General features: G+C 34.9%; 1 protein-coding gene and 1 long non-coding RNA gene across 2 annotated transcripts in view; both read left to right on the forward strand.

Moving 5' to 3' along the window:
- On the forward strand, nt 1–7,007 carry LOC140046815 (uncharacterized). The gene is made up of 3 exons (XR_011844856.1): nt 1–18; nt 5,075–5,299; nt 6,979–7,007. It is a non-coding gene; the product is annotated as an uncharacterized lncRNA (long non-coding RNA).
- The window catches only part of LOC140047662 (uncharacterized), a 22,295-nt gene continuing 8,174 nt past the window's right edge, over nt 7,003–21,123 (forward strand). The window contains exons 1-10 of the mRNA XM_072092700.1: nt 7,003–7,333; nt 8,248–8,281; nt 8,370–8,870; nt 10,355–10,520; nt 11,095–11,180; nt 16,328–16,398; nt 17,684–17,789; nt 18,425–18,570; nt 20,495–20,584; nt 20,804–20,983. Coding sequence (XP_071948801.1) covers nt 8,272–8,281; nt 8,370–8,870; nt 10,355–10,520; nt 11,095–11,180; nt 16,328–16,398; nt 17,684–17,789; nt 18,425–18,570; nt 20,495–20,584; nt 20,804–20,983 — 1,356 coding nt within the window. The 5' untranslated portion in view covers nt 7,003–7,333; nt 8,248–8,271. The remainder of the gene's footprint in view (nt 7,334–8,247; nt 8,282–8,369; nt 8,871–10,354; nt 10,521–11,094; nt 11,181–16,327; nt 16,399–17,683; nt 17,790–18,424; nt 18,571–20,494; nt 20,585–20,803; nt 20,984–21,123) is intronic.

A 21,123-nucleotide genomic window follows, 5' to 3' on the forward strand; every position in this document is an offset into this window, starting at 1 on the left:
AACATATTAGATTAAGAAGTAAGTTTTTGTTTGTGTCATTATTATCATACCATATCATATACGGAATTCGTTATACTATATTGTTTTAATAGCAGGTCTTTCTTCTTTTAATTTTTTGGATCTTATATTCGTATCCTAGACTAGCCTACGCCTAGTAGGCTAGGCCTAGGCCTCATTCATACTCTCTCTCTCTCTAGCTAGGCTCGGCCTAACTAGCCTGGCCTAGCCTAGGCCCTAGTAGTCTATTGGTATTGCTAGGGATTCCCATTGCTAGTAGTTTAGTAGGCCTAGCCCTACTAGCTGGGGCAGGCCCTACCTCTAGCCTTGCTCTAGCTAACAAAGGCCTAGTAGTAGAGTAGTAGGCATGGAGGGAGTCTCCACAACTTGCTGTTAGTTAGGGAACGGACATCAACCCCGCAACCCCTGTCTCTGGGGCTATATACCCTTATCAATACACCAAGCCATCCATCTCGTTGGTCGAATCAGCTTTTACTTTGTATATGAATGGAGAAAAAATATATTATACGTAAGCTTTTTAACCACCCAATCAGAAGTGAGTTGACGTTGTTTCTATACTTGTGTCACCACATAACAAACAGGCCTTCCTGGGGTCTCACTGATCTCATAACATGCATTCAAACACCGTGTTGTGGTCTTTCATTTAAAAGAAACACAGTGTGGTGGTCTTTTGTTTTCATGACAGTGGCGTATCCAGTAGGGGGGCAGGGGGGCCTGGGCCCCCCTGATTTCGTTTCCGTCGGCACATCATCGCGGCCGTCGGCAAACAAAGGTGCCGGGGAAAAAAATAAACTATTTATTCTGACAATAATTGAACTGTAAACATAATTCTTTTGAGTGTTTGTTTATTTACATATCATATCATCATTGATCCCTTCAGATCAACTATTTTTTATTTTCATTACATCTAACGAAACACGTAAAAAATGTGTAGCACGTACGTACGGCCGTACGCGGTAGATTGTTTACTCAAAAGTCTTTGACCTTGTTTTTGCATGCAGTTGAGCCTCTCATGACCTGGGATTTGTATGTCTTCCTACGCTAAGAGATTATATAGTTCCACATGCCATGTGCTTTTTTGTCTAAGATATATTTATTATAAGTGCAAAAAACCCGTTTTTTTTTCTCGATATGAGGCCTTTATTATTCAAAATTTTTAAAGAAAAAGCACATATACCATAAAAAATATCCATGTATTTCATTTTTGGAACAGAATATTCCGTGAGGCTCAACTACAAAACCACCATTTTGTGATATGATGTCATCGTAAGCCAATCAAAGCTGAGCTTTTTCGCGATTGGCATTGCTCACGGTTGAATGATTTAGGATTCTAGCTGATTTGATTGGTGGATGCGAATCACCCGCAGCGGAATGTTTTCTCTCGCACGTGTACCATGAATCTCTCTGATCGTTACTACACAAAGTTAGAGCAATGAATTTGTCCGAATTCCGTTAAGTAAACAACTTTATATATTTTATAAGCATTTAATAACATGTTTTATTGATATTTCCAATGGTGATATATAAAATAAATTACTAAAAAACGTAATTATATGTAATTATTTTAACCAAAAATGGCGTAGTTAATAGAATTGTCGACTGAGGCCGCAAATTGTTTTACTTCTTTCTTGGCTAAAAACGATCATTTTCGGCGATGTTTTAGACCCTATATTTCGAAAACTACAAATCAGATTTTCCTAATTCTTTCTTTATTGTAATATGAATACAACATACTAACAGATAATGTTGGTTTGGTTTTAATTTTGCATCGTTATCCCCGGATATAAGACAATATGACTATGTAATCCTTGATCAGAGACGTCGTGTATGTACACCAATTTTGTTGGCAAATTGGCAATTCCCGGCCCCCCCAACTTCAAAATCCTGGATACGCCACTGTTTCATGATGCATCGAAACGACGAATAACTGTTGCATAGTTTGACGTAATGCGTAAAAAACTACTGAACTTTTCTATTTAATACTGAAATTTATTTTAACAATTTGAGAACTTGCAATGCACATAGAATATGATCATGGACCTATCTAATTTATAGGTCCATGGTATGATAAAGAAATTGGTACACTATTTAAAAAGTGTAATAAGGGATCATCTCACAGTGTGTTGATTGACTTGGTACTGTAGACCATTCACTGTGACTGCTGTGTACAATCTCACAGTGTGTTGATTGACTTGGTACTGTACACCATGCACTGTGGCTGCTGTGTACAATCTCACAGTGTGTTGATTGACTTGGTACTGTACACCATTCACTGTGGCTGCTGTGTACAATCTCACAGTGTGTTGATTGACTTGGTACTGTACACCATGCACTGTGGCTGCTGTGTACAATCTCACAGTGTGTTGATTGACTTGGTACTGTAGACCATTCACTGTGGCTGCTGTGTACAATCTCACAGTGTGTTGATTGACTTGGTACTGTACACCATGCACTATGGCTGCTGTGTACAATCTCACAATGTGTTGATTGACTTGGTACTGTAGACCATGCACTGTGGCTGCTGTGTACCATCTCACAGTGTGTTGATTGAATTGGTACTGTAGACCATTCACTGTGACTGCTGTGTACAATCTCACAGTGTGTTGATTGACTTGGTACTGTACACCATGCACTGTGGCTGCTGTGTACAATCTCACAGTGTGTTGATTGACTTGGTACTGTACACCATGCACTGTGGCTGCTGTGTACAATCTCACAGTGTGTTGATTGACTTGGTACTGTACACCATGCACTGTGGCTGCTGTGTACAATCTCACAGTGTGTTGATTGACTTGGTACTGTACACCATGCACTGTGGCTGCTGTGTACAATCTCACAGTGTGTTGATTGACTTGGTACTGTACACCATGCACTGTGGCTGCTGTGTACAATCTCACAGTGTGTTGATTGACTTGGTACTGTACACCATGCACTGTTGCTGCTGTGTACAACCTCACAGTGTGTTGATTGACTTGGTACTGTACACCATGCACTGTGGCTGCTGTGAGTACAGTACATGCCATATCTGAATTTCCTCAACTCAGGATGAATGCCACTATACATTTATGATACAGTTTTGTCACAATTGTGTGCATTAACTATTAATACGTTATCAGATTTGTGATTTGTGATACATTATTTGTACTGACAAGTATCTGTCATCTATTATCAGATATCAATTGTCTGGTAAAATTGTCAACTAGATGTTGTCTTATGATTACCTCATCCTTTGGAAGGAACATAAAGTTGTGAACAACCTAAATACACATTTTATGTGTCAAGTAGGATAATTGTAGGTGCTGTACTATGGCTACTGTAAATCTGAATTCAGTTTCCAGTTACACCATCAAAAATACTTTTTATTTTTTGTTTTATTGACATTAATTTATTGTGACTTAAAAGTTTAATTTGTTTAAAAGAGTATTAGTATTTCTAATGTACAGTATACTACAAAGGATTGTGTTGTTGTTTTGTGTGTTAGATTGTGCACATAAGACATGTGTATTGTTACAGCACAAAATAAAACTGATAGGAAATTTAATTTCATTATGCAATTATTTTATCTTAATTAGTCAGTTTAACATTTTTTCATGTCTTAGACTTAGAGCACTCTTCATACTAATGGAGATTTGGTAACATGCATTGACAGTTGACAAACATTTTGTGGTTTTAATAAATTAAATAATTTATTATAATATAGGGTAAGTTACACAGAAAAAGTCATGTGATGATGTGTGTTTGCCTAGCCCTTGTTTAAGGTGCACTTTCACATTGACCGTGTTCGTACGGCGATTGAAATACACGTTTATTTGGTTTTTACCCTTGGGGTAAAACCCATACGACGTTCGTACGAATAAACAAAGTACCGGTAAGCTGACACGAAACCAATTAAGATCGGAATTCTTAGGTCAAAAAGCGCCCTCTGTGCGTCGACCCATATCAATTGACATGGCGTGTTGACAAATTCAACTGGATATTGCATGTCGTTTCGCGCGCGAATCGTTCAATTATTATTTTTCAATCGACAACCAGACCTATATATTTATAATACATCGAATACAATTTACTTTTTAAATAAATAATGATCGAAAATCCTGCTAACGTATGTTGTTTGTTGACCACGTGTGTTTATCGTGCGAGCCGAACTATTGTTGTGGAAATTCCATTTAATGTACAAGCACTGTACCCCTCTTGTAAAAATCACCACATGTATTTATCGTGCGAGCCGAACTATTGTTGTGGAAATTCCATTTAATGTACACGCACTGTACCCCTCTTGTAAAAATCACCACGTGTATTTATCGTGCGAGCCGAACTATTGTTGTGAAAATTCCATTTAATGTACACGCACTGTACCCCTCTTGTAAAAATCACCACGTGTATTCATCGTGCGAGCCGAACTATTGTTGTAAAAATTCCATTTAACACGCACTGTACCCCTCTTATCGTGCGAGCCGAACGGTTGATGTGGTAATTCACAGACACCAGGCTACCACAATACAGAACTCCCTGACGTTACATGTACATTATAAGCCACCGATTCGCAAGTTCAGGTCACCGGAAAAAAACCAACGAGTTGATTATTTATATATAATTTTACAAAACAATAGATATACATTCGCATTAACGAAAAAGAACATTTTAAACAATAATTGTTAAACAATCAGAAAGCTTATTTGAGGTCGCGATTTGACATAATCCCGTTAACGCTTGATTAATTATACCCCGAGGCAGCGTGTAATTGGAATGGGATTGAAATAACCAGTAAAGTTGGTGGATTTTTCGTCCAGATGGTTTTCTAATTTTTTATAGCCAGAGGCGTAAGTTAATTGCCACACGCGACCTCACAGTTGGAAGTACACGGTAGTTTCAGTCCCGTCCGAACAGGCCCATTGACTGGAAAACCCCAGGGCAGTTTTCAGTCATTGTTGTCTTTCAGGTTTAGACACGCAAGTGATTATTAATTTCAATAGACCATATCATAAAAACCCATCAAAAACTGCGTTTGTGAGTTTGTTCTCTGTTGATATAAAATCTTTTATTTTCCATTAAATAGGCTGACATGCAAGACTGATTAAGAAGTCATGTGACATACAGAAGGCGGCAAAGAGGGTGTTGGCATTTTGCATAACAATAAACACCTTGTAGGCTGGTAGCGTCCATTGATGTACAGTAGGGCTGTACAATCCCATTGCTGGACTAGTGGATGGTGGATTCTTTTACAGACAAATGACATCATTTTATGGTTACCTACAATTATTTATGAATTCATTAGTGTGATGTGAGTTATATATACTGTATTTTTAAATTTCATTATAGTAATTTGGCTTTTAAGCTAGTAGAGCTTGTTGTATGAAGGTTTAAACATGGAGCTGTAATAATAGCTGCATGGTTTAAAGCTAGTCAGTAATAATACAATACAATGGTTCATACAACAAACAGTAACCAAAACATATTTTGGTTTATAATCCAACAGAAATATGTTGTGTGAGAATAAATGCTGTTTTAAATGTCTTTTTAATTCTTTTTAATTGTGGTTTGCTGTCTTTAAATTAGCTTTTTTGTTTATACTGAGACTATCTTACCTATTGATCAAACAATAGTATTTATGTAATTATCAGGGACGTTTCGGATCAGTCATGGTTTTTCCTCCATAGACCAAGATGTTTAATTTAATTAGGAACAAAAATGGTTGGTAGTTTGCAATAGTTATACAATTTTAAAAGAATGATTTTGAAACTTAATAATCAAATATTTCATTATATGGTTTATATATGATATATATGTGTAAGATTGCAACTGTGTTTGTTGGAAATTTATTATTCATTTAATTGTGCGTTGTTTTTTATGCTTATTATGGAATGACATTTAATGCGTGCATGTTAATAATTTTATAAAATAAATCATCTTCATTAAATCAGCCATCATAAATAGTCTAATTATATTACAAAACTAGATATTTCATTAAAATAGATTTTTCAAATAATAGATTTAAACACTATTTGATGAAATGTAAATGAAACTACTGTACATTTGTACAGTAGTTTCATTTACATTTCATCAAATAGTGTTTAAATCTATTATTTGAAAAATCTATTTTAATGAAATATCTAGTTTTGTAATATAATTTTTCGATATTTACAAAATATCCTATAATTTTTTGCAATGAGTTACAAATTATATTCATCATTAGAATAAAATGATCACCTATTGTTATTGTATTAAATCTTTATTAGTTATCCGCTTAGTAGCGGATAACTCCTTTTTATTGTATTGGATCAATATTTTTTTTTTTTTTCTGTATTATTAGTTATCCGCTTAGTAGCGGATAACTCCTTTTTATTGTATTGGATCAATATTTTTTTTTTTTTTCTGTATTATTAGTTATCCGCTTAGTAGCGGATAACTCCTTTTTATTGTATTGGATCAATATTTTTTTTTTTTTTCTGTATTATTAGTTATCCGCTTAGTAGCGAATAACTCCTTTTTATTGTATTGGATCAATATTTTTTTTTTTTTCTGTATTATTAGTTATCCGCTTAGTAGCGGACAACTCCTTGTATTAAATGTCCTGTTTCATCATTTTTTTCTGTATTATGCTTCTTTCCTATCGTAACTTTGTCGGCGCTACTGCAGTTTCGCACCACACTGTTACTGTATATTTTCTAACTAAATTTTTTCTCACACCCACATCATACAATTTTTGGCCATTATGTAACATGTTCCCATGATTTAGCCACTGTTAAATTACCTTTATCACAATAAAAAATGCCTTTCAAAACAGCTCCTCGAATATTTTTATAATGTTGTTGCTTGTACCAAGGTCATGGGTCAACACAATGTAAAACATTTTTCAAATACTGACGTTGAAATGTGATTTCCTTGTTATATGATACGTTTTTTAGGTGAAAATTTGTGTTATTACTTTTAAAATATTATTAACATAATTATCATGTACAGTTTATTTAGTCTATTGCGACTGGAACGGGATTGAACGATAGGATTTTCACCAGATGGCCTAAATGTTTCAGCAAATTTCAAAATAAAAAACGTAACCATAAGAAATTGAGTGTGGTACCAAGCCTAGTTGTGATTGAAGTAGAAGCCAATTATATGCATCGTTCAGGCCCAGTTGTGATTTGTGTGGTGGGAACAATAGAACTGATTACGTGCAGTCTTACAGACAAATTGGTGCATTTGGCCTTCTCGTTGTCCAATCAGAAGGAACTGTAAAGAATTGTAAAGCAAAGCTGGGAACCGAGTTAAGAAAACTGTTCACTTTACCAGATAGCAGATGACGTCACCGTTGAAAACCGTGAGTTACATATAAAAATTGAAATAATAGTTCTTATAGTTAAAGCGCATTAGTTGATAGATGCGATTAAGGCGTAGACTGCAGGAGCACAATGTAAAACAGGTATATTTTACCTGATTGTGAAATGTTGTTAACAAGATCTAGTAGCCCATCCAGCAGCTGGATACAAGATTGTCAGTAGTTCATGTTCAGGGTCTTTTAAAATTCTATTAAAAATATTACAAATAAAAATAATAAATGAATGAAAAACATTTAACTTCAATGATTTGATTATCCTGAGAGCATATTTTTTATGTTGTATTCTATTAAATAAAGAGTGTAGCCTCCCAGGTTCTCTCGCTCTTTCATATCTTTTAAATTAGGCTTTGGTACACTATGACGTCACCCGATAAAATTCCGATTAGCAATACATGTTATAATGCCTGATTGTAATGACTAGAGCCTTAAGTTATGTACTGTATGTAGCATGACGTCACCCGATGACATTCCGATTAGCAATACATGTTACAATGCTTGATTGTAATGACTAGAGCCTTAAGTTATGTACTGTATGTAGCATGACGTCACCCGATGACATTCCGATTAGCAATACATGTTACAATGCTTGATTGTAATGACTAGAGCCTTAAGTTATGTACTGTATGTAGCATGACGTCACCCGATGACATTCCGATTAGCAATACATGTTACAATGCTTGATTGTAATGACTAGAGCCTTAAGTTATGTACTGTATGTAGCATGACGTCACCCGATGACATTCCGATTAGCAATACATGTTACAATGCTTGATTGTAATAAATAGAGCCTAATTTAAATTGAAAAGTCATATTTGACTTTGGATTCCACGCTGGATTGTTCATTACACACCGCGGCGTCATTTTATATTATCCTATTTTAAATTTATATTTTTCAGAAATGAAAACAGAAAATCGACAACATGGCAGCAGGTACAACAAAATAAACACGTTTTTTTAGTAATGGCAAGTTATTCAAATCGTTGTCTTATTTGTTTTCTGTTACCATTTTTTTTTATAGATTTTGATCTGGATTTAGTATATGTTTCAACTTGGTATGATGAACACGACCTCTTGAGACAGCTGAAAGTTTTGTACCAAGATTTGATTGCAGCATCGAAAATAGACAGCGCCACCAAAACGATACACTTACTACAGGAATTAAGGGCAAATGGACGTTTAAGTTCAGACAATCGTATATTGCTATACGACACAATAAAAGTAACTGAACAGTTTGGTGTCATAGATCGTCTCAAACATTCTTTTCTTGAAGTTCAAGAAATTACTAAGTTCACTCGATATCGACTACAAATTGTAGCTTTCGGAAATGGACTTAGACAGGCTGATGTGGACAGAATCGATGCATTGTACAATGGTAGTGCGTTAAAGAATTATAAAGATGCCTGGAGCATGATTCTGGATTTTGAACAGAGAAAAATAATCTGTGAAGAAAAAATTGAAGAATTCATTAACAATTTAAGACAAGTTGGACTGGGAGCAAGAGTAACACCTCTGACTAAAGGTATGTTAGTGCGAAAAGCCTAAAAACATTAATTTGGTAAAAAAAAAAAAAAAACAGTCTTGACAACATTAAATCCATGTCCGCCGACTGAAGGTGCATGTTAATACATTGCTGCTGTTTTGTTATTATTATTTCGTATAAATAATGAAAAATATTTGTGTTGAATTAATGCAATAATTAATAGATATTTTTATTAGCGGTATAGAATATCATTGTAGCATTTTTTGTCCGTTTACAGTAATTGTTTCTCCATTACTAAATAATGTACCGTATAATTTTGGTGAAAGTAAATACTTGGCCTCGTACTACATTTCTGTAACAATCAAACATTCTTAATGCATTAACAACATGAGATGAGTAGTAGTAATTAGTACGGTCTTTATTTAAATTTATATTTAATTTTACTTTCTATGGTCCAGAGATTCAGACATAAAAGATTGAATGAATAATAAAATCACATCGTCTTACTTTAATCGTAATTAATTTGAAAATAAAATGTCTTCATAATAATAATAAAAACAATTGATGAGATTTTTGTAATCAAATTGAAAAATAGTAATTCACCGTAATAATTCATGTACTGTAGTTACAACCATCTTGGTTCAAACAACATTGTTATAATTTCGTTCTGATTAATGCTATATTCTGTTTGTCGCCCTCTATAATACCTTTTATTTTCATGGATACAGCATTAATTATTAAGGCCTATAAATGCACAATTGTATCATGTCATTTGGCATCAAATTGTGGATAATCATAAATAAATGTGATTATGACGTAGATAATTGTGAATTCAGTTTCAATTGTAAACATATTACGCAACAAATAGCCTTTTAACCTAATAACATACATGCATGGTATTAAAAAAACAAAACAATATGTCGTGTATCCTTTCACCAAAGAATAGAATATGTAATATCAATGATATAATTGCAAACGTGTGTTTACAACAGCAGCTCCACGATAATTACCAGTTATTTTTAATTTAGGATAAATGGTAGGTTTTTAATTAAATTAATTCGTATACGCGTGCAATAATATTTCAATTTTGAATAAAAGCAAATTCATTTACAATTTTAACTTTTCCTATTAAAATTAATTGTCAAAACTATCACTTTGAACGCAATTTCTATTATTTCTGTTATTTGGTATTGCTTTCGTATTAAGAAAAAAAGTTGGTTTTTTTTTGTGGTTTTTTTTGGACTTTATTTACTCCAGATGTTTTAAAAATCTATTAAAATCTTGATTCAATTTTCAGATATTGCTGCTCGTGAATTATATTTTCAAAATTAATTTAGGTGTACTAAATAACTGATCCAGTATAAGTCTGTTTGTGTTCTACAGTATGTATAGATAATAAAATGGTTTAATTTCTACTTTTAAAAATTAAACAGCACTCATTATTTATGAAGGAAACTGAAACTTTTTTACAGTATTCTCATGAAACTATAAATTGCAATTTACGTTTTAAAATCTTATTCAAGGTTCAGAACTTACTTTCGAAATTGCTGCTCGTGAATTAGATTTTCAGGAAGCCTACAATGAAGCCTTGAAAGAGGGTAAAGTGAAAGTCAATCTTGGAATGCTTAAGGTAATTGGACAGGAAGGAGTTGGTAAAACATGCCTCATAAATGCATGTCTTGGAAAAGAGTAAGTAGTAGATTGATGATAATGGTTTACTTGTTATCTTTGGGAAGTGAGGAGGGCAGAGGGAGGGGAGTGAATGGGTTTTATTAAATGTTATGTAGATTAAGTAAGATTACTTATGTATTTGTCTATTTTGTGTTATATACTTTGTTGGACGCACCTTCAAAATGTGAAGTGTGCCACTGTTACAAAAGTGAAATGAACATTACAAAATATTTGTGAGTCAACTAAGAATTACAAACCAGCCAACTTCTTGATATGTTTTTGATACCTACCACTTTCTAAATATTGCAGTGATAAATCTAACAACAGTTGAATTATAACAACTTTTAGAAATAATTAAATCAGTTACTACCTAATTATAACACCATCACATTTTCTATAGATTATAGAATTTAATTTTAATCTTGTCTTCTAAAAAAAAATCATACGAATTGTTGGATAACTTGACTTCCTAAATATATAATAATTGAATATATTAAAATGGTTTTGAATTAAAAGGAGAAAATTGAAAATTTTAGAGTACTTAAAATGACTGAAAATCATTGTTGGTTACAAATTATTATATTTCTGTCAGATTTGAGAAAGACCATAACATTACAGATGGCATAGCAGTGATTAGAACAGCAAGCACAACGTGGACAGAAGATACTGCTGATAGTGGTAAACAATTAGCATTATTACTTTTACCACCATCCATGTAAAATTATTATCTTTAATCTCATCATAATAAACACAAACAAACCCACAATAAAATGAAAGTATAGATGGAATGTGTTACATTATTGTACTAAATAATTAATATGATCTTCTAGAAGATATAGAGGGCGCATGATGAGAGACACGAAGTTGTCATGGACACGACTTCTTGAGCTGAATAAAATAACAGTCTATTTGTATTTACATCTGTCTCTAGTTTCAGTATCTATAACATAGTGAAACATAACATAACATGGTGACCCCGACCAAAGGACAGGAGAATTAATCAAGATTCCTTTGCGTAAAATAACGAGAAAGTCAGCTAGGCTAGCTAACCCCTGCACCGCCGACAGAGCGCCGAGAGAACGTCGCAGTGAGGCGTCCAACAAGTTAAAACGTGAAACCGTGAGTAGCGTTGTACAACGACGTACACCATATCATGGCTTACGCAATCCCACCGCCAAAGGCAATGACCTTTGCGGGAAGCGGTAACCTAGAGAAGGCTTGGATAACTTTCAAGGAGGCCTGGGTAGATTACAGAATTGCTGTAGGCCTTGACAAAAAGAACACTAACATTCAAATTGCTACACTAAAATCAATCATGGGAGATGACTGCCGTAAGAGACTAAAAACATTAGGGCTCACAGACGCAGAAATGACAGACCATGACACAATATTAGCAAAGTTACAGGAACATTTTAAGCCCACACGGAATGTTCTATACGAACGGCACAGATTTTACACTGCAAAACAAGAAACTGGCGAGACCATCGACCAATATTTTGTCCGTCTAAGACAATTGGCAGAAGAATGTAAGTTTGATACGAAAGAAGACGAGATGCTAAGAGACAAACTAGTAATAGGATGCTCTGACGCGGCTGCGAAAGCCAGAATCTTTCGTCTAAAAGACAAAAACACTGATCTGAAAACAACACTAGAAAGTTTGAGAATCAGCGAGGCAGCAGACAAGCAATTAAAAGCGTTGGATCACGAGACTAACAGCAATGTAGAGGCAGTAAACTACAACAAGCCTAACTACAACAAACACAAAAAGCTGTGGAACGGTACACAAACCGAGACAGTGTCCAGCGTATGGCCAGTCATGCAGAAAATGCGGAAAACGAAACCACTGGGCCAAGAAATGCTTGTCTGGGCAAAAGAACCCCAGACATGCGCATGAAATACAGACGACCGCAGATGACCTCGATGACCCAGCAAACTACGGGTTTGACCTTGACGTGATTAACATTGATACATGCGAAAGCAGATCAACCAGAGGTGAAAAATACGCTGTCATAATAGTTAGAACCGACCACCAACAGAGCATACGCCTTAAAGCGAAAGTTGACACAGGTGCCGCGAAAAATATACTAAATCACAGCACATACAGAGCTCTATTTGGTCCCCGTCATCAAACTGAGAAATCGCCAGTAACCCTCACAGGCTATGGAAACATACCAATCAAAAACCTTGGCAAAGCTTCAGCACGTAGTGTTGAACACAATCGGATGAAATTGAACAATGTGGAGTTTATCATAACCGAGAAAGGTAACAACTTGATCAGCCATGACCTATGCTGCAAGCTAAACATTGTCCGATACCCATGTGAGAAAGAGCAAAACTGTTGCACAAACTTTGATATTGAAGAGTGTGAAAACATCACAACAAAAGAGCAACTCATTAAAGAAAATCACGAGACATTCAAAGGAGTAGGAAAAATCCAGAATGAATACGATATCGAACTAACACAAGATGCGGAACCAACAATAAAGCCAGCCCGAAGAACGCCAGAGGCACTGAAGATTCCGCTACGCAATGAACTAAACAGATTAACTGACCTAGGAATCATAAAGGAAGTGCGTGAACCAACGGACTGGGTCAGTAACATCGTACTCGTAACAAAACCGAACGGAACACTCCGTATTTGTTTGGATCCTCATGACCTCAACAAGGCTGTGAAAAGACCACACTACTACGCGAAAACCTTAGATGACATACTCCCAGATCTGCGCGAGGCGAAATACTTTTCAACGCTAGACCTCCGAAGCGGGTATTGGAATATACCACTTACCAACAGATCACAACTATTGACAACATTCAGTACAATTTACGGGAGATTTTGTTTCACAAGACTACCGTTCGGACTGATATCTGCACAAGACGTTTTCCAAGTGGACCTAGATGGCATATTTGGCAATATTCCTAATGTCTTCTGCATCAAAGATGATATCTTAATAGCAGCCAAAACCAGTAATGAACATGAGAAGGCCATACAAGATGTCATGAAAGCATGTAGAAAGGAAAACATCAAACTAAACCCTGATAAGTGCCAAATTAACAAGCGAAACGTCAAGCTCTTCGGACATGTACTCAGCAAAGAAGGAATTGCACCCGACCCAGCAAAGGTAACAGCAATACAGAACCTAAAAGCACCTGCCAACAAACAGGAATTGCAATCGCTCTTGGGACTAGTACAATATCTGTCCAAGTTTGCGAAGCTGAGCCATCTAACAGAGCCTATAAGGAAGCTCCTACAGAAGGATGCAGTATATGAATGGACACCGAGCCATGACAAAGCGCTCGACAACATAAAAGACGCCATCATAAACACTCCAGTCCTCGCTTATTTTGATGCCAGGAAAGAGATCACAATCCAGTGTGATGCAAGCATGAAAGGCCTTGGAGCAGTGCTCATGCAACAAGATAAACCAATACATTACGCATCAAAATCGCTAACTCCTGCAGAGAAAAATTACAGTAACATTGAGAGAGAAGCACTAGCTGTCGTATGGGCCATAAAACACTTCAGATATTATGTGTTTGGACGCGAATTCACAATCTGCTCTGATCACAAACCATTAGAAGACATCGCCAAGAAGGACATCTCAAAAATGCCAAGCAGACTCCAACGACTGATGCTGCAAATGCAGGATTACAAAGGCACAATTAAATATGTACCAGGCAAAGAAGTCCCGATAGCAGACTGCCTCTCGCGCTGCATAGACACTAATCAGAGAACATTTCAAATTCCTGATCTTGATGTCCAGATTAACGAACTGACTGATACGAAATTATTCGTCTTAGATAAAATAAAAGAAGCAACCGCAGCAGACAACATGCTACAAGAACTCAGCAAAATTATACTGAATGGCTGGCCAAACGAAAAAAACCAGTGTAACGAAACTACACATGCGTATTGGCAACATAGATACGAACTAGCGATACACGATGGTATAATTCTCAAAGGCTCCAGAATCATCATACCAAAAGAGATGAGACCAAGAATCCTAAACATACTCCACAAACAACACCAAGGAACTGAGAAGACCAGACTGAGAGCCAGACAATCAGTATACTGGCCAGGAATTAACGCAGACATAGAACGTATCATAAACAATTGTGATGCATGTCAAACCCACCAAAGAAGCCAATCAAAACTACCAGTAAAACCCATTCATACATCTGAAGCTATGGAAATTATTGCAATCGACCTGTTTGAATTTGAAGGAAAGCAATACCTATTAACAGTTGACTACTTCACAGGATACATATGGGCAGACCAAATGATAAACACGACGAGCAATACAGTCATCAACAAGCTCGAAACAATATTTTCACTGTTTGGAAATCCCACTACAATCATTTCAGACAATGGATCGCAGCTTACAAGTGAAACACTGCAAGCATTCTGCAACAACCACGAAATCATCCACAGAACAAGCGCACCACACCACCAACAAGCAAATGGGAGAGCTGAACGAAGCATACAAACACTCAAAAGCATGCTAAAGAAATCAGAGAAAGGGGAAAAGAGTTTATATGAAATTCTTGTCGCATTGAGAGATACCCCCATATCATCAGACATTCCATCACCATATACATTAATGTTCAACAGGAAAGTCAAGAACTCTGTACCAAGCATAAACTTCCCAACTCAGAGAAACAACAATCATATCCAAGCTAAAGCACATCGCACAGAAGCATACGCTCAATATCATGCTGAACCACCACCACTTGAAGTCGGCAAGGAATGCAGGTTCCAGAAAGCACCAAAAAGTATGTGGCAACCAGCCAAAGTTGTTCAATGCACCTCCGACCGCAACTACACAGTAATAACACCAGAAGGTGTACAATACCAGCGAGATCGAATAAACATACGACCTACACCAACTAGCACCCTGAGCAAACAACCTAGTGAAAAACAAGCGATCACACCACAAATAACTGGGAAACAAAAGATAAACATCATACCAGCCCAGCAAACGAGACCTAAACGAACCCACACTATGCCAGAGAAATTCAAGGACCACATCATGGAATAAACTACAAGATAAGCACCCATGATACTTCACGTTTGTAAATAGTTGTGTTACAGAACTGTTTAGAGAGAAAGTTAATTTTTATAGTGAACTGTTTGAAAACGTTTAATGAACAATGACTGTTCGTGAGTTATTATCGTTTTGAGACTTTAGTGTTGATAACCATACTCTACATGGACATACAGTTATGTTGGACAATAATCATTTATGTAATTTGAGCAGTGATTGTTTTTATGAATATTAATGTTAACTATAACAAGAGAATAACAATAATGACCACAGACAACATAATAATATTAAACTCTTTATTATTATAATATCCACTTATGCATAACCGCAACTTTTCCTTAAGAAGAGGGATGTTACATTATTGTACTAAATAATTAATATGATCTTCTAGAAGATATAGAGGGCGCATGATGAGAGACACGAAGTTGTCATGGACACGACTTCTTGAGCTGAATAAAATAACAGTCTATTTGTATTTACATCTGTCTCTAGTTTCAGTATCTATAACATAGTGAAACATAACATAACAGAATGTAATTCAATAAATTACTACAGTACAACTGTGTCATGGTGTCAACATGCATATTTTTATTGCATTTTGGAATAGTGTAAACAAACATATTTGTACACTATGTTACATTGTTTAGTGTAAATGTATGTTTCATTAAATAGAATTGCATTAATAATGAGGTTGAAAGCGGTAAAGTTATGTATCAATATATTCACTTAAATCAAACCTAGGACCTACACAAATTTACATTGTTTTTTGTTTTTTTTCTTCAGGTAATCCTTTGAAACTGTATACAAAGGTGGTTGCAGACAAACTAAAAGCAATGGAAAGGTCAACTAAAAATGTATGTCAACAATGTAACCATGTAATAAAAAAAATTTAATATTACAAAAACTTTCTACAAGACTTTTCTATTATGGTATACTAACCACAACTGTTGGGTCTAAGGTCAAGATTACAATCAGCAAAACACTATTATATTTCATTGTCTGCAGGCCACAGTTTTCATCAGAAGACAATCATAAGGTTCAGAATCACGTCACAAACAAATATATTGTTGAAAAAAAATTTCAAAAATCCAGGGTCTCGGGAGGCTGGATGTATAAACATTAGAGAAGAGTGAAATTCACTTTTACAGAGTGAAATTAAACCTAAACTAGAGGGTACTCCGAGAGTACAAACCTCCGGCTACTGTAAAATTCCCCTACATAAAATGCCCCCTGAATATTTTTTTTTTAAACATTTTTTTTTATTAGTGTAAATATGTTAACTGCACACTACAAAGTTGTGGATGACAGTGTGGTGTAATGGTTATGTATCCAGCCTCTCACAGTTGAGATCGCTGGTTCAAGCCCCACTGAGGGTTTTTTTTTTTTTTATTATTTTTTTATTTTATTTGTTTTTGTTTTTTGTGGACCTTGATATTTGACCCCAACCCTTCAAAATTTAACCACAATTATATGATGTGTCATTGATCATTGTGGCTAAGTTTGGTGAGAATCGGATCAAAACTGTGGTCTCTAGGCAGTAAAATAGTTTTTTGTTAGTTGTGACCTTGACCTATGACCTTCCCCCTCAAATTCGAACTCGAGCTTTTTGGGCATAGATCATTGTGTCCAAATTTGGTTAGAATCGGATAAAAACTGTGGCCTCCAGGCTGTTCACAGACACACACACAAACACACACACAAACATACAGGGGTGAAAACATAACCTCCTTGGCGGAGGTAATAACTTACTAATGCACAAAATTACAGAGTCAAATCTCACACCACAAACGTCAAAAACATTTTTACAAAAATAACATTTAATATTTTTGAAAAAAAAAACATTTTAAAATCAACTTTTGACTTATTGCAAGTTAAATGCATACCCATTACACCTAACGCCTGCAGTATTTATTAGTGCACACAGTGGTAAGACAGAACAATGGAGAAAAAAAATTCTGAATGAGATTTTCATGGTAGGAAAATTATACAGTAGATAGTAGTACTAGTATGCACTCTAGTTAGCCAAATATTTTGATTGGAAATTTTAATATATTTAAAACAAAAAAAAATTACTATTCGCAAAACTATTTTACTTTTAGTTCTTTTACTCTATTAAAGGGATTTTTTTGTATGTGTCAGGTTGTTCAGGAACCAGCAGATGACTATAATATTGTTAATGACAATAATAGTGATGGCAACCTCAACAACAAAGATGATGATGACACCCACAACAAAGATGATGATGGTTTGTAACTTTGCTAATTACTGATAATAACTAAATCAACAATGATAATGACAACTTCAATAATGATATTGACAACTAAATGTTATTGACAACCACGGCAATAATAATACATAATGAGAACTAAATTTGTAAAAGCACAAGTTAACGGAGTACTTACTCGAACGTTTCGATCTCTATCAGAGATCCTTCTCAACTGACTGCGGAGTGTTAATGCAGCTTGGTCATTCTTGACGTCATCTGTTGATGACGTCGTACGCCTCCGGTTGTATGTTGGAGGTTGTGCGGGGCTCGGCCAGGTGATGTGTCTATCAAATCATTGTACAAATGCGAGAGTTCGTGGGCTCCAGTGTCCCGGTTCATGGTCTTCTCTTTATTTCTCCTTATATGTAATGATTCTCTAATCTGTCTGTCTTTGCGTTTAGGCTCTTTGGTTAAGATGGTAGCCTCCCAGTTTGATAGACACATCACTCCGTTAACTTGTGCTTTTACAAAAACGAAATTTGTCATCTATACAAAATCGAAGCTAAATGAAATTCTTTCAAGAGAACTAAATTGTAGTAAGAAATGATGAAAATTATGATAATATTGATAATAATTATAATTACATTAATCTTTGCATTCTATTTTATCTACAGAGACTGAAACTATTCCATTTGATACAGAACAGCAGTTAGATAAAAAAACACTTGAGGAATTTGAGAAAAATAAGGAGAAAACCTTAGAAAAAACATTCAACATCTGGGATCATGGAGGACAGTTGATATACCATGGTATACATCGGGTTAGTTGTGATATGTACTGTATGTATTGCCTTTGATTGATAGTCCACTACACATGTTTTATTTTTAGTTATCCGCTTGGTATACCAAGCGGATAACTCCTTGTTATTGTATGAGATCAACATTTTTTTTCTGTATTATTCTTCTTTCCATCCTTCCTTTTTGTGGATCGCGTTTCTCTAAAATGTGTAAACATAACATTTCATAACTTTGACAACATATGGGCATTTACGTGAAGTTGTGCACCTCCTATTTTTGAATGACGTCATAGTTGCGCAACGTGACTTACGCGCAATTTTATGAATTTCAATGATTGATCATAGATTAAAAACCAAAAGTCATTTAGTATTGACACTTTGACAAAATTTAAGTCATATCAGGGGCAAACTTTCTACGGATTAGAAATGGCATGTTTCACAAGAAGTTACGCACGCACGCGCATTTAAAATTTCAAAATGCGCAAAATTAATTTCTAATCAACTTTTTATGCGTTTCTTGTCATTTTGAGCATGTCAAAAATTCCCACGGGCGCGCAATTTTTTACGCACGCGGTGCGCACGTAGCGTTAAAAACATTTTTTTTTTCTTGAATTATATTTTTCAAGTCTTTCCTAGTAATTTTGAAAACAATTTAGACCTTTTCCAATTTAAATAACGCCACACGAACACGTTGAATTAAACATTTCATGCGCGTTTTTTATGAAAAAGCTTAAAAAATCGTCAAAATTTTGTCTTTTTTTAAACAGTCATAGTTTCTAAAGTAAACCGTGAACCGTTTATTTTTATTACAAAATCTAGAAGTTGATGAGTTGTAGATATCGGATCATGCATCGATAAGGCTAAAAAAACATTGTGACGTCATCGTATGGCCACACGAATGTAAAATATAGGATTTTTGTCTCTTTCGTTATTGCTCATCACATTCAATGGAGCGCATCACGCTTATCTGTTTTCCTTTTTCTCCTACATTTATACATTGTGTAGGTCAATCAACTTTCTTTAGCATGAGATAAAAATATTTTAATTTTTATGACGTCATCATGCCTAAAAATTTTAATTACGTGGGTCATTAATTTCATCTTTACAGTAAATTTTATTCTGTAATAGCTCGTAAGAATAAAATGTGATAATCACGATTAAAACGTTTTCTGGAAGCAATTGGATTGTAGATACGAATTCATGTAAACATTTTGCCAATCGGATGTTGTGACGTCATCATATGGCCAGTTGAATAAAAAAAGTTGTATTTTTATATTTTGCGTAATAGTTCATCACATTTAAAAGGGTGCGCATCTATATTTTACGTATTCAAATTTCTTCTACACGTTAATATGTTGTTCCTAAGATAATTTCCTTCTGAAATTGCTATCTAAGTGTTTCATTTTGATACCGTCGCCATGTTAAAAATTGGAATAAATGGCGGGTCCCGTAATTTCACCTATTCTACACTGTATGTAATATGTATACAGATTATACTGTTTGCATGTATATACTATATGACACAAAATTGACAGAATTCAGCACTAACAGCATATCATATTCTTCAGTTCTTGTCATAATGCCATAATCTTTATCTGTGTGCAATATTCCAACGTATGACGTGCACGTGGCGTTTGTCGTGGTGCGGATAACTAACTCGTCAAAGTGACGAGTTTCATGTCTAGTTTATATTATCGTTTCTTATTTAATGTCGTTCCCTGAAATAAAAGAAGAATTTATGAAAATGAATTAGTTTTTTACTCATAAGGGGTGTTTCTGCAGAGAAGAATTAATTTGATAAAAATTGTATGAACAGTAATCAAGTTGTTATTTGTTCAAAAGTTGTTTATTAATTAAACTCTTTCTTACAAAGTAAAATAATTTACATTTGTTTATATATCAAAAATCCTTCCAGTACAGTATAGTCAATCAAAATTATATTTTTCAGATTTTTATGACATTAGAAGCACTTTACATTGTGGTGTTTGATCTCAGTAAAGACCTTGATGATCCTGCTATTGTCATTGATTCAAATGGAGTAAGTATTTCAAGACCATTTAGGCATTGTCCTTGTTGTAGTAAAAAGAGTCCTGAGTAGGACTATGTTTTATCAATTGCAAAAAGGCTGACTATTAAAGATGGTATTTCATACCTATGGGATGACCTGCGAGAATTTATATTTAAAATACTAAACAAATAAAATTTAATTGACTATTTAAAAAAATAATGACATAAGGATTGTGTATTTTTTTAACAGAGAGAATATCGGCATCATTGGACAAATCTTCAGTTCATATTATCTTACATCCTGTCAGTTTATTCTCATAGCCGTGATCTAAGAAAGAACATGCAGAAGGACGTTCACCAACCAACTATCCTTATTGTGGGTACACATAAGGGTAAGCTTGGTGAGACTGAAGAACAACAAAATGTTGAGGTTAATAATACTTTTAATTTTTGCATCATTAAACATAGCTGCAGCCATGAATACATTGATAGAGTGAAGAAAGTAGATAAAGAATCTACTGGAGTACTGTATCAATTACTTAATACTATAGTCATATAAGAAGTTTTAAA

This window comes from Antedon mediterranea, chromosome 4 (assembly GCF_964355755.1).
Source record: "Antedon mediterranea chromosome 4, ecAntMedi1.1, whole genome shotgun sequence".
Lineage (NCBI taxonomy): Eukaryota > Metazoa > Echinodermata > Crinoidea > Comatulida > Antedonidae > Antedon > Antedon mediterranea.